General features: G+C 36.7%; 1 protein-coding gene across 3 annotated transcripts in view; it reads right to left on the bottom strand.

Moving 5' to 3' along the window:
• Positions 1-6,247, bottom strand: part of LOC131608720 (protein SWEETIE-like) — a 29,387-nt gene extending 23,140 nt beyond the window's left edge. For 2 of the 3 annotated variants that reach the window (XM_058880236.1, XM_058880238.1), the window contains exons 1-7: positions 5,887-6,247; positions 4,357-4,564; positions 3,305-3,411; positions 2,261-2,497; positions 2,065-2,154; positions 1,893-1,980; positions 360-424 (exon numbers count right to left, since the gene is read on the bottom strand). In XM_058880236.1, coding sequence (XP_058736219.1) covers positions 360-424; positions 1,893-1,980; positions 2,065-2,154; positions 2,261-2,497; positions 3,305-3,411; positions 4,357-4,564; positions 5,887-6,048 — 957 coding nt within the window. In that variant the 5' untranslated portion in view covers positions 6,049-6,247. Of the gene's footprint in view, positions 1-359; positions 425-1,892; positions 1,981-2,064; positions 2,155-2,256; positions 2,498-3,304; positions 3,412-4,356; positions 4,565-5,886 lie in introns of those variants that run through there. The other variant, XM_058880239.1, reaches the window with a different exon arrangement.
• Positions 6,248-16,177: the final 9,930 nt, after the last annotated feature.

Below are 16,177 nucleotides of genomic sequence, written 5' to 3'. Positions count from 1 at the left end.
CTCAATATCCCTCCCAACATTAATGATAAGTACAAAACGTGGCCTGAAGTGTATCGACAAAATACTTCTCATTATTGATAGAAAAATTCGTTTGAAAAATAGCTAACATAACTGAGCATAGAAAAAGATGAGCAGCAGTTAGTGATTAGGAAGGGGGGAAATTTGAGCTCAATAATGTCCAAATACAGAAAACAACAGAATAGGGCATGTAGACCCTTGATAAAATATAAAACAAGACAGACTTCTAAAAAAATGAAATAACAATGATATCCACTCTACAAATATCAACAAGGAGATTAGAAGAACGCCTCTAAATAAACGGTTTGCTGAACACCTGTCAAAGAAATATCAAGATTTACCTGCAAGAAGAATACCCAAGATAGAGTCAGGCCAACCCGAACATGCCTTGAACGTACTCCGCTTGCTGAATCAAAGTAATTAATGTCATTACATGCTCACAAAAGATGTACACGGTCATAGGAAGCCTTATCAAAATAATGAGATAATTTTACATTTGTAATTTTTAGATACATGGGGAATTTCCATTGGTATAATTGTTTTATTTCTGTATTTTTAGCTTTCTTTTTTATTTTAAATTGGGTCTAGCTCATCTTTACAAATTCGACTTGTAATGTGAGGGGTGTCTGGCACCTCTTCTCACCCAATGCTATTATTAGTTTGGTGCATGAAAATATGGTAGGTGGCCGGATGGATATGCTCTAATACCATTTTCCAATTTGCGTTTGGCCTAAATCATCTTTACTGATTTGCAAGATGAGTGATGTCCACCATTAATAAACCCTATTCGTATTGTTGGAATTTCCACCTTAATTGCGGTCGGCCCCTAGTCGCCTTAATTGCAGCACTTTGACTTGTCTTCATCGTAGCTCCCAATACCTTCATTGTGTTGGATTTTGTTAAGAGTCTCACATCGGATAATATATGGTCTAACCATGTCCTTATAAATGGGGGCGATCCTCACCCTACAAGCCGGTTTTGTAGGGTTGAGTTAGGTCCAACCACATTTCTTAACATGATATGAGAGTCTCGTTTAAGATTCGGTGGGCCACCTACTCTCATGTTTCCACTATCGGGTCACCCACCATTGATTTCCACACTTCAGTTGTCTAATCCTGGACGTGAGGGGGTGTTAAAGAGTCTCACATCGGACAATATATGACCTAAACATGTGCTTATAAATGGGTCTCACCCTACAAACCGGTTTTGTAGGGTTGAGTTAGGTCCAACCACATTTCTTAACAAGTTTCTCCACGCTTCAGCCTCATTGAAGACCGAGCATGAGGAGGTGTGATGGAATTTCCGCCTTCATTACGGTCCGCCCCAAATCACCTAATATTAGTGTATAGTCTATTAGCGTATAATCTAGAGTGCCGTGTCATCAATATTGTGGTACAGGCTAGGATACGTGAACAGGTTAGGATACCTATATATCTCCTGTCCACTGTAACAGATTTACACAATCAATAATGGCACTCTAGATTATACACTAATACATAATTGCAGCATTTGGCTTGCCTTCATTGCAACCCCCAACACCTTGAGTGTATTGGTTTTCAAGGGGTGGATTTAGTCTTATTGCTTAGAGATATGGCATGCGTAGTGTTTATAAAACTTGGGCAACCCTCACCTACATTGAAAGGTGAAAATGACATTCATTTTAAAATAAATTTTATTTGTTAAACCGACACTCATTTTACAACGAATAGAGTACATTGTTTACACGCGGGACCACCTAGGTAAGGTTCTATTTTTAAATTTGAAGGGAGGGGGGAGGTTGGGCCATGTTAAGCAAGTTAAGCAAGGACCTGCCATGATATACTCTCACCATCTTTGCAAACAAAAATACGGTGGTCCAAACAAAATCATTTTACCTTTTGTGAAAGCCAATATCAAATGCTTCTGCAATCCACCTTCTAGCTTTTTTGCTTGAGGTAAAGGGCCCTTTCCCTTTGGTTGAATCTAGTAAGATTTAGGAGAGGGAATTAATGAAGGACATAAGAATCGAGGAAAGTCAGAGAAAAGAAAACAATTATATATAGAAACCTGTGCCTCAGGATTCATTCCAAGAGCAAGCAAGGAACCCAAAGTTTCAGCAAAGGCGTCACGGACCGATGCAACAGGATCTTCAAGAGCCTATCAGAAGCAGCAGTACAAAAACAAGTAAAGAATACTGTAATTTTTCACCAACCGATTGCAGTGTTTATTAGTGAAAGAGATGAAATTGAGACAAAATACCTGCCTTGACACAATAAGATGCTGAATTGTCAAGTTCTGCCACACCTAAGCCTGGACCACCAATGCTAGCAAATGCCTTCAAACATCTTGCAGAAGCTATTCTCACAGCAAACGACTTGTCCCCAGCGGCAGACCTCATTATAAGACGGAACCCCTCTGAATATGCTGTTGAAGCAGCACTTCCACCAGAGCCTTCTAGAGCATTCCGAAGCATATATAATGCTTCTTGTCTTACAAATTCCTAAAGTTTGAGAGACATGACAAATTTATTAAAAGAAAGCAGAGCAAGCTTCAAAAAATAAAAAGGTGTTTTGTGATGAGAAATAGAGAAAACGAGAAAACAAATGAGAGAATTTGTGCATATTACATAGTGGAGCTATGTTATATACAATAAGTCATAATAAAATGAAAAATACTAATCCTACCCTATTTTCTATATTTACGAGACTAATAAACCATAATTACCCTATAGATCAACTAAGCATGAGCTTGGGCGCTACTGCAACAATTTCAAGAAATCAGTATAGGTGGCATATGAAGCAGAACACCCGGGGACTGAAATTCCATGAACTGCTTCAAAAAGTCGTAATTGGTGGATTGCATTGTGCTAATAATAGATGGGGCAAAGGAGGTTACAAATGCAAGAGATGAGAAAAGGAGGTGAAGGAGTTGCGCTCTGGAAATGAAGACAGTGGGAGAAGGAGGAGAATGGTCCAGGGTACTAAGGTGGCAAAGAGTAACTTATGTCTCTTCCTTTTCTATTTTTTATAGATATTTTCATAACCCCGGACCCTTCACCAGATTTGAACAATTCCAAACAAAAAAAATTGAAAAATTTAAATTGATCAGTATTGATTAAACGGCAAACTGATACAGGAATTTGTGTACCTTAGACCCTAATCTTTTTATAGCCTTTTTTATTTTCTTAATCTTAGTCAATTAAACCAACAACATCAACCAAGGGAAACTTTTATAAGGCATTTATATTTTGCAACTCACTGTGCCTCAGTAATTTAAACATATAAACAAGCAAGCTGTAAGAAAATACCTCATTGAATTTCATAAGTTTAGCTGCTATATTGGTTGTTTCAAGCAAACCTGAAGTAATTTTTCTCCCAAAGTGCTTATACAATTCTCCCAAGCATTGCGCAGCACCTACAAATATAACATCATATTCAGAAAAATAAAATTACAGGAAGAAGAAAAAACAAAAGATACCTCGCATAATATGACTAATAATTACATGCAAGAAACAATGGAAAAACCAGTATCCAATATACTCTCTAGAATGAAATATAAGCAAACTTTACCTCACGTTTTTTGGAATGAAATATACATAGATGTTTACTACTTCTCTCTTATTTAATGATAGTATCTCTAAAATTCCCCCCATTTAATTTAACTCTTTATATTCACAATGAACCAACTTATTAGTCGTAGAGGGTAATTTAGGAAATAGACATTGTTTTTCATTGAGACATTATAGATTAAATGTAATATCAACTGTCTTCCTAAATATGCATAATTTGGTCAAATTTTGCTTATATTTCATCCTGGAGTGAAACATGATCTATGATAGAACATTATGGCGTAATTTGATTCATGTAGCCGACCCCACTTAGTGGGGTAAGGCTTGGTGGTCGTTGTTGTTTATCCTGGAATGAGTAAAAAGCATGCAACGTGAAATATAACATAAATATGGCGTAAAGAGTCGTGTCATACCGGGAGCAATCAAAAGAAAACATGAAAAATCAACATGAAAACTACTTGTGTTAAGAGGTTTGATTGACCATAAGGGTGTGTATTTTCCACTAAACTTATTATGACACGGAGTTATGTTAAAGGCTTCTCTTTGGTGTTGAGCTCATGGCTGCTTCAAACTATACAAACATTGCATTATGAATTTATGATGCTAAGTTTATTTGGAATCGGAGAGGGATATCACCATAAATAAACAACATCAGTAGCCTTCTTCAGATAGAGATAGTCAACTATTCAACATTTATCAACTATTCAACATTTATCAGAAGAATTCATTACAAGCAAAGCACCAATATAATATCCATCTAAAAGTTCAAGAAATCTTTAATTTCAACAAACCAGCAATTTTCAGAGGTTCACTCTTCTTCCCGTCAGAAAGAAATCCCTGAAGGCCACTTGCTCTAGAGTAAATCGATATCCCATCTCCCTTGGATATAATCTTTGCCATTGCTACTGATGCCAAGTGACGCACAGGCCGTTTTGCACCAATAACAAGTAAGGAATATAATGCATCCTCACATCTCCTTTGCCACACCATAATATTGTCCTGCAAGTTATGTATTTCAGTATCATATATCAATAACCCATGCCGAAAGTCTTTCTACAAAAATTACAAATGAAAAACATTGACTCTCCCGGTAATTTTGGAGCTTTGGATTATATATAAGATCCAATTCCTAAAATCAGTAAGTGCTTCATCTACAACCTACAGACGGTTTGGATTACCATACTTAACCTTATTACTGGCATAAGCAATTGTGAGCACTGTGCCATAACTTATGGAAACAGCTTATCAGAAGTTGTTTTCAGCCTATTTTCATGATCTCTCTAGGATAGCTATGAAAACCGCTTATAGCTTATTTAGTCATAGAAATAACTAATTCTATACCACTAGCTCTTAGTGTATGTTTAGTTTATCTTTTGAAAGAGTCAAAAGCAGTACTAGATGTGTAAAATTGATTTTAGAGTGATTTTGAAGTGTTTAGTTGTTCTAAAGTAGAATCGAATCTGTTTTTTTATAATTTTTTAATTTAGGACTTAATAAAGTTTATACATAAATATAAGGCACACGGGCAACAATCTGCACCGCTACTCCTTTTTAGATGGCAAAACAAATTCTCTTAAAAACTACATTCATAGACCTAGGAGATGCAACATTACTATTCATAAGCCTCCAAAATTGTTTCTACTTGAAGCTAATTTGTAGTTTTTGAGTTTAGACGTGAGTTTTACACTAAAATTTAACTCACTTTTACATAAATTATCCAAACATAAATCACTTTACATCCAACTCACTTTTAACCAAAATCAATTCCACAAAAACCAATTTACTCATAATCAATTCTCGTCACCGTAGAGCCAAACACACACGTAACACGCTTAATTAGGTTGTTTGTCCAAACATGGCCTTACATTACCAATTCGAATCTTCAAGCTGTTCTCTTCAGCATACATTGAGTTTGACAACAATAAAATAGCTAATCACTAATCAAACAACGATAATGAAAAAAAATCAAAAACACTTAATCCAAACTGATGCAACACAAGGTAGAGTAAATCTAGCTAAGTAGCACCTGACACCTTCAGAGAGGTGATGTCTAAAATTGACAGCGACGTAATTACATTTAATTTATTCATTTTTTTCAAATTATAAACTGTGTCAGCGTCATGTTTTCAGTGTCGTGATTTATAGAAATCTACTCTAAAATATAGATACAAGCAAATGCAAACGCGAACGAATCAAAATAGAGTGATAAACAGCAAGATCAATGGAATCTCAAACCAAATCTCAAAGAAACATTCAAAATTGCGGGAAAATTGAAATCGAACGAGATGCGAAGAAACTGAAATGGAAGTAGAGGAAATGACCTTAGTGTCCTCATCGATGGCGGAAATGAGATCCGATAAGAGATCGAAGCAGAGGAGTGGCTCGGGAGATTTGTGAGCAAATGAAGAGACTATGGATTCCAGTTGCGCCACCAGTACGCCGAACCGCGATAGCGGTGCCGGCGCCATTTGATTCTTTGACATGTGAATTCAACTTCCACTCTGCGATGATGTATAGTTTAATATCTCTCTCGCAACAATGTTATGTGGTTGGTTGGTGTGTTTAAACCAAATGAAGTGGAACTGTGGAAGAAGAAGAAGAAGTTGTTACTTGGATCACAGATTGATGTGTAAATTTCAGATTAGTACCTCCTTTTCGAGTTCTCGTGTCTAAACTCGTCAATTTCATTTTATAAACTAGTAGTAATTTTCATTTTGCAAAAATATATAAAAGCGTACAACTAAAATAATTAATAAATATAATCTTGGAATTTTTTTTAGCGGTCTTGTAATTTTGTATTATTTTTGTTATTGGTTACGAATAGGCATGGTACATCCTGATAATATTTCTAGAGAATTAGTTCCTTCAGTCGATATTTCTTTGAATGTTGAAGGGGTTGTCGTAAAGGCGATAGATGTTGGCGGTAACTTTAATAACAAACAAGAGTTTGATGATCGGGAAAGCAAAGCATGCTCACATGGATTCGTAGGAATGCAATTGACATTGGTTTTGGTGCGGTAATAAGAAGATCGGATAATGGTACGGTAAAAAGAAACACTTTCGTAACAATGTTGTGTGAAAGAAGCAGGAAATATCATCCTCCTCTAAGAAAGTTTAAAAGAGACGACACGGGTACTAGAAAATGTGAGTGTCCATTTAAAATTCGTGGTTACATGGTGGCTAGCAAGAAGTGGAGATTTAATGTTATTTGTGGTTTGCATAACCATGACATGTGCGGGATATTACAAGGACATCCTAGTGTATGTTGGCTCAAACCGGAAGAGAAGACATGTATTAATGACATGTCCTTGAATCTTGTTGAACCGAAAAATATACTTGCCACGTTCAAACGGAAGGAACCCGACAACGTATCAAATATATGCAAAGACGGAGCTAGCTATTGGACTTTGTAGGCATATGCCCCCACTAGGATTCAAAATATATTTATAATCATCTACCTTATGAGTGCATAGTAGTGATAGTACATATTACGTTAGACAATTATTGCATTTCAAGTTATTCTTCAACTAGCACATTATACAAAAAAAAAAAAAAAAAAAAACCTTTTATCTCATGTTTTTTATAGTATAATTTTGGAGTTAAAAAGAGTTAGCGTTCTATAATCTATCATTTAATTTGTGAAGCCAAAAAGATGATGTACACTTATAATTAGAAAATGATTTTTTTTTTTATTTTCAAAATATCAAAATTATAAAAAAATTAATTATTTATTTATAAATAATATATTATATTTTTAATTTAATAAATTTAAAAATTTGCCCCCACAATTTAAAACTTCTGGCTCCGTCCCTGAATATATGGCAAGTGTATAACATCTGGTACCGCAATAATAAGGCGATTAGGGGAGATAGAAGTGAAATGCAACAACTGTTGAAGATGTTGGATGATAACAAATACGTGTCGCGGTACAGAACTTGCGACGATGGGATTACGGTCCGAGATATTTTTTGGACTCATCCGGATTCTATAAAGTTGTTCAACACTTTCCCGACAGTGCTCCTTCTTGATTCTACCTACAAGACCAACAAGTATCGACTTCCGTTATTTGAGATGGTGGGTGTTACATCCACGAATAAGACATACGTCGTTGGTTTTGCTTTTTTGGAGTGTGAAAAAGAGGATAATTTTAGGTGGGCATTAGAGGTGTGCCGGTCACTTTTGAAGGAACAAGTCGAGATGCCCAAGGCGATTATTATGGACCGCGATACCGCTTTGATTAATGAATGCATGAACAAGTAGAAAATAGGTGAAGCCCTATGTGATTGCTGAACAAATAATGGATGCATGGACTCGTATTGCAAATTCTTCGACAAAAGAATTATACGCCGATTCCGTCTTTCAATTTTGAAAAGTGTGTGAACAGTATCCGAAGTTATTGAAATATGTTGAAAGCATCATTCTTGATAAGGTGAAGGAGAAGTTTGTGTGTATGTGGACCAATAATGTCTAACACCTTGGGAATACAACCACCAATAGAGTTGAATCTGTAACACCCATTTTCTAACTCCAACTAAATACATATATTCACAGAGTATTAACATGCATATAACTAAAAGGGCATCACATGTAGTTTCCATAGCAATGAAAATCCAAAATCAAAACATACAAACATGCAACTAATCATATTTACAACACAATTTGAAAACTTCGTGTTTCGTCAATATGCATATCGCAACGGAATAACAATTTCTCAAGCATTTCAACGATTATATCCCATACTATAATCGTCTACCAAAATCATAATGACATTATCATCTCATAAATATGTCATATGAATCCAACGGTAGACATCATTAGCCATCAACACCATATATATCCAAAATACCATGTTAAATACAATAAGATAACATTGTCCAAACATAAAAAACATGAGTTTAAATACCCCTTAGTGTTACAAGATAAGAGCATTGACTCACTAACTAAACCGAAATGAAATCATTGATAAGCTCCTCGGCTAAATCCTCGTGCAAGCACGCTACTCGTCGGAACCTGGGCGATGTCGCAATGAACATCATTCAAACAGAAGTGTGAGAATTCAAATCATTATGAATATATATAATACGACATAATTTAAATGAGTTCAATAAATATTACACATGGCACAAATTTTCAATTATCACATTAGCATACATCAATTTAAAATAATCACATAGCAAACAAAGCGACTCGAGAGGCAATTAATGTGACTCATGCATGTGGTACCATGTGAGTATCAAGCTCACCGCTCCTGATTCCATACTCAAGAACCAGAACCACGCTTATGATCCAGACAAGACCAAAGCCCTCAAAATATGAACATATAATTCACCGCTTCCGAATCCACAAAGGAACTAAGCCATGCCTCTATTTCCAAACAAGGATCAAAGCCAACTGGAGTTCCAACTCCCCATGAATGCATGTGCAATAATATTCACAACATATGCAATTAAGATTTTCACACAACCTTAATTATCCAAGCATATCACAATAATTCGCACAATTTGAATTATCCACCAAAACATTGCACAACACACATTTATTATTAAACAAGCATTCACATAGCATGTAATGATCACATATAACATATAACACACAAGTCAAATCATGTTATTCACTCAATTCACAAATTCACATTATACATAACCAAAACACAAGTTTTATGTATAAGTTCATTTTCGATTCAAAACATATCCAAACATTATTGAATAAATTATTAAAACACATGTAAATCCATCTTAAATCATAAGCATACGAAATCCCAAGTCAAAGAATCAAAATCAAAAAATTATATAGCAGACCACATTAGGCACCCACTTCCGCGCTACGTGCGCTCAAATAGAAGTTTTTACCGCGCGACACGCCGTCTGAGATTTTGGGAAAAAAAACTATAATCTAGCAGCACTTCAGAAAATCGTTTCTAACCAACAAAAGTCCATCTAAATAGCAATTAACCACATATGTAAGGTTCATAATCATGTTTTTAACCATGGGTTATCATTATAACAACATTAAACATGATTAATTCACAAAATCTCATAGATTTACACAAACCCTAACATATGAATTATGAGGAATTGAGATATGAAACCTAAGCATACTACTATCCATAGAAGATTATACCATACCCACAATAATAAGGATTTTCCCCCTTACCTTAGGTTAAATCTCCTTCCTCTTCTAGTTCCCTCTTTCTACTTTTTCTCTTCTATTCTCTTGAGCTCTCTCTTTCTCTTCTTTACCAAATGATAATTATGACTATATACCCTATTTACTTACTATCTTTCTCTTAGGTTAATGGGCTTAGTAACCCACTCACCCATATTTATTTCTATTCTCAATTATTAGGCTCAATAGATATTATCTCATTATTCTACTAATAGTTCAATTAACCTCATTGGTATAATAACACACAATTAAATAATTATCACACCAGAGAATAATTAAATAATTATACTAATAATAAAATATCTATTTAATAAATAAAAATAAAAAATCGGGATGTTACAGAATCGGCACATGCTAGTTTGAAAAATTGGTTGGCTAATAGCAAGGGTAACTTGTGTCGAGATTTGGACACCATAATTCTCATGATCAAAAACCAACATAATGAGATACAAACCACTTTTGATCAGAGCATTACGGTGTTCGAACATCAATTTCGGGACAACATTCTTTATTCTCAATTGATCGGCAATGTGTCTCGGGCTGAGTTGAACTATATTTTTCACTAGGCCAAACGAGGTGAAACTGTCAGTTCTGATAGTGTAAAGTGTGGTTGTACTATTACTAGAACGTATGGTCTCACGTGTGCATGTGTTATTGCTGAAAAAGCAAGACTAGGTGAGCCAATAAGAATGGACGAAGTTATCCCTCATTGGAAAATACTTAGTTTTGATGATGATGGTTGCGTCAAAGGAGAGAAATCGAATATCTCCATTACTTCCGAATTGGAAGCGGTACAAGAGAGGTTTTCGAAGGCCGATGATAACATGAAACTCCATATCAAAGAATAATTGCGAAAGATTGGATATCCTGAAACAATCGACATGAAACCACCGTCTCAACCGATTAAGACAAAGGGTGCTCCCAAGAAATTGAAGCCTATACTGAATGACAACTCAACTACACAGTCTCCTTCTTAATGTGAGCATGTCGATAAACCTTTTCCCGACTTACCGACTCCTAAGTCTCAAAAACCTCAAAATAATTTAAACAAAGGAGCTCGCCAAATCCTCAACACCGACCGCTTCCGAAAAGATAACCGTCTTCGTAAAACAATTGATATGAACCCGGTTGAATTCCAACCAGTTCATTCCCAGGATAACATCAAGTTATTCTAGCGGAAGGCACATTAAGTCCATTCCGAATTCTCTACCAAAAATATCAATCGGACAATTCAAACAAGCAAATGAAGTAGTCACTGAGCCCGACGCATGAGTGTCAATAACCATACTTTCATTAATATCAGATATTTCCAAATTCAATCTTTTAGCACAATCCAAAGAGATGAAAGAATGAGTCGCTTCAGTATCTATAATTGCAATTAAAGGTGTGTCATGGATAAAACACGTACCTTTAATCAATCAATCCTCAAGAGTAGTCTCGGAACCAGATAAGGCGAAAAATTTACCACCAGCTTGATTCTTCCTCGGCTTAGGACATTGTGGACGAATGTGACCTTCTTCCCCGCAGTTATCGCAAGTCACAGTCTTTCCCTTACAATCAGCAACAACATGGACCACTTTACCACACCGATAGCACTTCTTCTCTTTGCTCTTGCATTCATGGATACGATGTCCAGGTTCACTGTAACACCCTTCTAAACCCCGCGGCAATTTAAATAAATAATCAGAGTAAAAACATATGCACAAGGGTGCCACAATTATTTAAAACAATTAAATCAACTAAGGTCAAAGTCATGCTTCATTAGAAAACGGTTCACCAAAACATAATCATGTTTATCACAGCGGAATAAGAAACATCATCAAATACAACCAAATGGAAATATAATCCAACACCAACTAAAATGGAGTAATCTCTTAAAAACTCTAAAACTATCGTTCCCCAATGTTACAGATCAGAGCATGACCGACACGACCCAACATAAACAGATAAACTCTACGAGTCATCCTCACCAAGCACTAATACCGCTACTCCTCAATCTGAAAATGACAACATGTAAGGGTGAGTCTCATTCTCAATAAGAAAATATTATGCAATTCATAAGTAACAAACATCATAATATACCGTTCACCCAATTATACATATACAGATTCACATATATTATTCATCAATTCACACAATAATAGATTACAACACATAACACGGAAATCCATACAATCATGTTATGACGAAATGCATATGACATAACTGACACTATGCATGTGGTACCAATAAACCGTGGAATCAATCCACCTAACCGATCTACGCCTCATCGAGATACGGCCCACCGAAACAATTTCCGCACAATGGAAAATATGTCCACCGACGATCCAAACATCACCAAGATCCAACATCAAATACATATGAATGAATGAAACACACATAACATACTTAAAAACATCACCGAATCACGATGAACAATTCATCTCAACACCACATCACCGAATAAGTATGTACATGTTTTCAACATCATTCAAATAGTCATGCATTCATCCCAATCATAATAATAATCATAACCAATTCATCATCACATCAAATACATTGTCACGCCTATCTCATATGCACACAATGTTCAATTCTCGTCAAGTAATTAAATCGAGTTTTAAAGAAATAAAGTCGGATACCGCCCATATTCATCATTCATCATATAAAACATTTAATTACTTGCACAACACCCAAAACGGCACTAAGAAATGATACACGGATCAAAAGATACGTTATTTTAAAGTTTGAAAAAATTCACACACAGCAAGGTTCGCTCAGCGACGCAAGGCAGAAGCGAAATCCTTCAGACCTCCGCTTAGCGGACCACTAGCGACGTCCAACAGAAGAGAACTACGTTGGGACCTCCGCTCAGCGGACCCCCTCCGCTCAGCGGACCTGCGATTTCAGCAATTCTCAGGTCTGCGACAGACCCTGCGATTCCACCTAATTTCAGTCCAAAATCGACCCCAGACATCACATACAGGCATATAATCATCATACATTCAATCATACACCACAAAATATCATTTAAACTCATTATTAACCAAATAGTTCACACAATCATCTTCAATTCAATCCAAATTATAATACCCTAACCTAACAATCCCAATGTCTAATTTAACCAAACCATACATCAATCTACCTATTACCTAAGACCATATAATAGATACTAAAAGGAAGAGTCCCCCCTTACCTCGATGAATCTCTTGAATGCTCTCCTTCCGATTTCACGTTCTTGCATCTTTCTCTTCTCTTGCCCTTTTCACGTGTTCTTCCTCTTTCTCTTCTCTTGGTTCCTTTTCTTATTTTATGAAAAATAAAATAAAATGAACACCACTTAGTAAAAAGGCCTAACCAAATAGCACCCCTCTTTTACTAACATCACACCATAAGCCCAATAGTTCTTATTCCATCATTTTCCAATTAAATCCAAATAAAATACTAAAATTCCAATTATTTAATTTAAATCCAAATTAAATTAATAAACTGAAATTTTAGGGTGTTACAACTCTCCCCCACTAAAAGAGTTTTCGTCCTCGAAAACATACCTTAGACGAAAAGTTCCGGGTAAGAGTCCTTCATCTAGCTCTCTAACTCCCATGTAACATTTCCACCGGCTGGTCCTCCCCAAACCACTTTCACCGTTGCTATATCTTTACCTCGCAGCTGCTTCACCTTACGATCCTCAATCCTCATAGGTAATGTCTCTGCAGTCAGATTATCTCGCACCTGTATATCATCTACCTGAATCTCATGAGATGGATCCGCAATGTATTTCCTCAACTGGGATACATGAAACACATCATGCAAATTAGCGAGTGCAGGCGGTAAAGCAATCTGATAAGCAACCTTCCCAATCTTCTTAGTAATCTGAAATGGACCAATGAAACGCGGGGTTAACTTTTTCGACTTCAAGGCTCTCCCAATGCCAGTCATCGGAGTAACTCGTATGAACACATGATCTCCCTCCTTAAATTCAATATCCTTCCTTCTTTTGTCATGGTAACTTTTCTGACGACTCTGAGAAGCTCTCATCTTCTCCTGAATCATCTTGATCTTTTCCGTAGTTTGTTGCACAATCTCCGGTCCAACCACCGCAATTTCTCCGGATTCGTACCAACACAACGGCGTTCTACATCTCCTACCATACAATGCTTCAAATGGAGCTATACCAATACTCGAATGATAACTATTGTTGTAGGTAAACTCAATCAAAGGTAAATAACTATCCCAAGCACCACCTTTTTCCAATACACAAGCTCGCAACAAATCCTCTAACGATTGAATCGTTCTCTCCGTCTGACCATCTGTCTGCGGATGATAAGCAGAACTCAACCTCAACTTAGCACCTAAGGATTCTTGCAATCCTGTCCAGAACTTAGAAGTAAACCTCGGATCTCTATCCGACACAATACTAGCCGGAACACCATGCAAACTCACTATCTTCTCAACATACAACTGAGCCAACTTCTCCATCGGATAATCCATTCTTATTGGAATAAAGTGAGCAGATTTCGTCAACCGGTCTACAATAACCCAGATAGAATCACAATTCTTGATCGTTCTAGGTAAACCAGATACAAAGTCCATAGAAATTCCATCCCACTTCCAATCCGGAACAAACAACGGTTCCATCAATCCAGACGGCTTCTGATGCTCAATTTTTGACTTCTGACAAATTAAGCAAGCATAAACAAACTCAGCAATTTCCTTCTTCATTTCAGGCCACCAAAACAACTTCTTCAAATCATGATACATCTTGGTAGCACCAGGATGAATACGCAATCCACTTCGGTGTCCTTCTTCCAGAATACTCTTTCTGATCTTAGCAACATTGGGTACACACACTCGGTCTCCAAATCTCATAACACCATTCTCATCAATTCGGAATTCACCTCCTCGACCTTGGTTAATCAATGTCAACTTATCTACCAAGCCAACGTCAGATTTCTGTCCATTTCTAATTTCCTCAAGGATACTATTAGTTAACTTCAACATTCCCAACTTAACACTATTGGAAGTACTTTCGCATACTAAACTCAAATCTCGAAATTGCTCAATTAGATCCAATTCTCGCATCATTAACATAGACATATGCAATGACTTCCTACTTAATGCATCAGCAACAACATTTGCTTTACCAGGATAATAATTCAAACCGAAATCATAGTCCTTCAGAAATTCTAACCATCTTCTCTGTCTCATATTAAGCTCTTTCTGATCGAAGAGATACTTCAGACTCTTATGATCGCTGAATACCTCAAATCGAGAACCATAGAGATAATGTTTCCACAGCTTCAACACAAACACCACAACCGCCAATTCCAAATCATGAGTCGGATAATTCCTTTCATGAATTTTCAACTGTCTTGAAGCATAGGCCACTACCTGCTTATCTTGCATCAAAACACCACATAAACCCATCAGTGAAGCATCACAGTACACATTGAAAGACTTCGCTGGATTAGCCAAAATTAAGATCGGAGAACTTGTCAATCTCTTCTTCAATTCTTGAAAACCTTTTTCACATTCTGAATCCCATACAAATACTTGTCCTTTTCTTGTTAACTTAGTCATTGGTAATGCCAACTTCGAAAATCCCTCAATGAACTTTCTATAGTAACCTGCCAGACCAAGAAAACTATGAATCTCTGAAGCATTCTTCGGCGTCTCCCACTGAGATACTGCTTCTACCTTCATAGGATCCACCGCGATACCATTCTCCGAAATTACATGGCCAAGAAAACTTACTTCCTTCAACCAGAATTCACATTTAGACAAGTTCGCATACAACTTCTTCTCCTTCAATAGCTCCAATACCACTCTCAAATGCTCTGCATATTCTTCATCACTCTTCGAGTAAATTAGTATGTCATCAATGAACACTACCACGAATTTGTCAAGATACGGGTGAAATATCCTGTTCATATACTCCATGAAAACACCAGGTGCATTAGTAACACCAAATGGCATAAGAGAATATTCACAGTGTCCATACCTCGTTCGAAATGCCGTTTTCTGAATATCCTCCGCCTTCACACGAATTTGGTGATATCCAGACCTCAGATCAATTTTGCTAAACACACAAGCTCCAACCAACTGATCAATCAAATCATCAATCCTCGGCAAAGGGTATCGATTCTTAATTGTCACCTTGTTCAGTTGTCTATAGTCAACACATAGCCGCATTGAACCTTCTTTCTTCTTAACCAACAGTACCGGAGCACCCCACGGTGACACACTAGAACGAATAAACTTCTTTTCCAACAATCCCTCTAATTGTTTCTTCAGTTCAACCAATTCCGATGCCAACATGCGATACGGTGCCATCGACACAAGACTAGTTCCAAGAATCAATTCTATAGCAAACTCCACTTCTCTTTCAGGTGGCAACTCACTAACATCTTCTGGAAATACTTCCGGATACTCATTCACTACTCGTAGTTCACCGGTATTATCGCCCCC

This window comes from Vicia villosa, linkage group LG6 (assembly GCF_029867415.1).
Source record: "Vicia villosa cultivar HV-30 ecotype Madison, WI linkage group LG6, Vvil1.0, whole genome shotgun sequence".
Classification (NCBI taxonomy): domain Eukaryota; kingdom Viridiplantae; phylum Streptophyta; class Magnoliopsida; order Fabales; family Fabaceae; genus Vicia; species Vicia villosa.
This window is presented reverse-complemented; position numbering and strand designations above follow the sequence as displayed.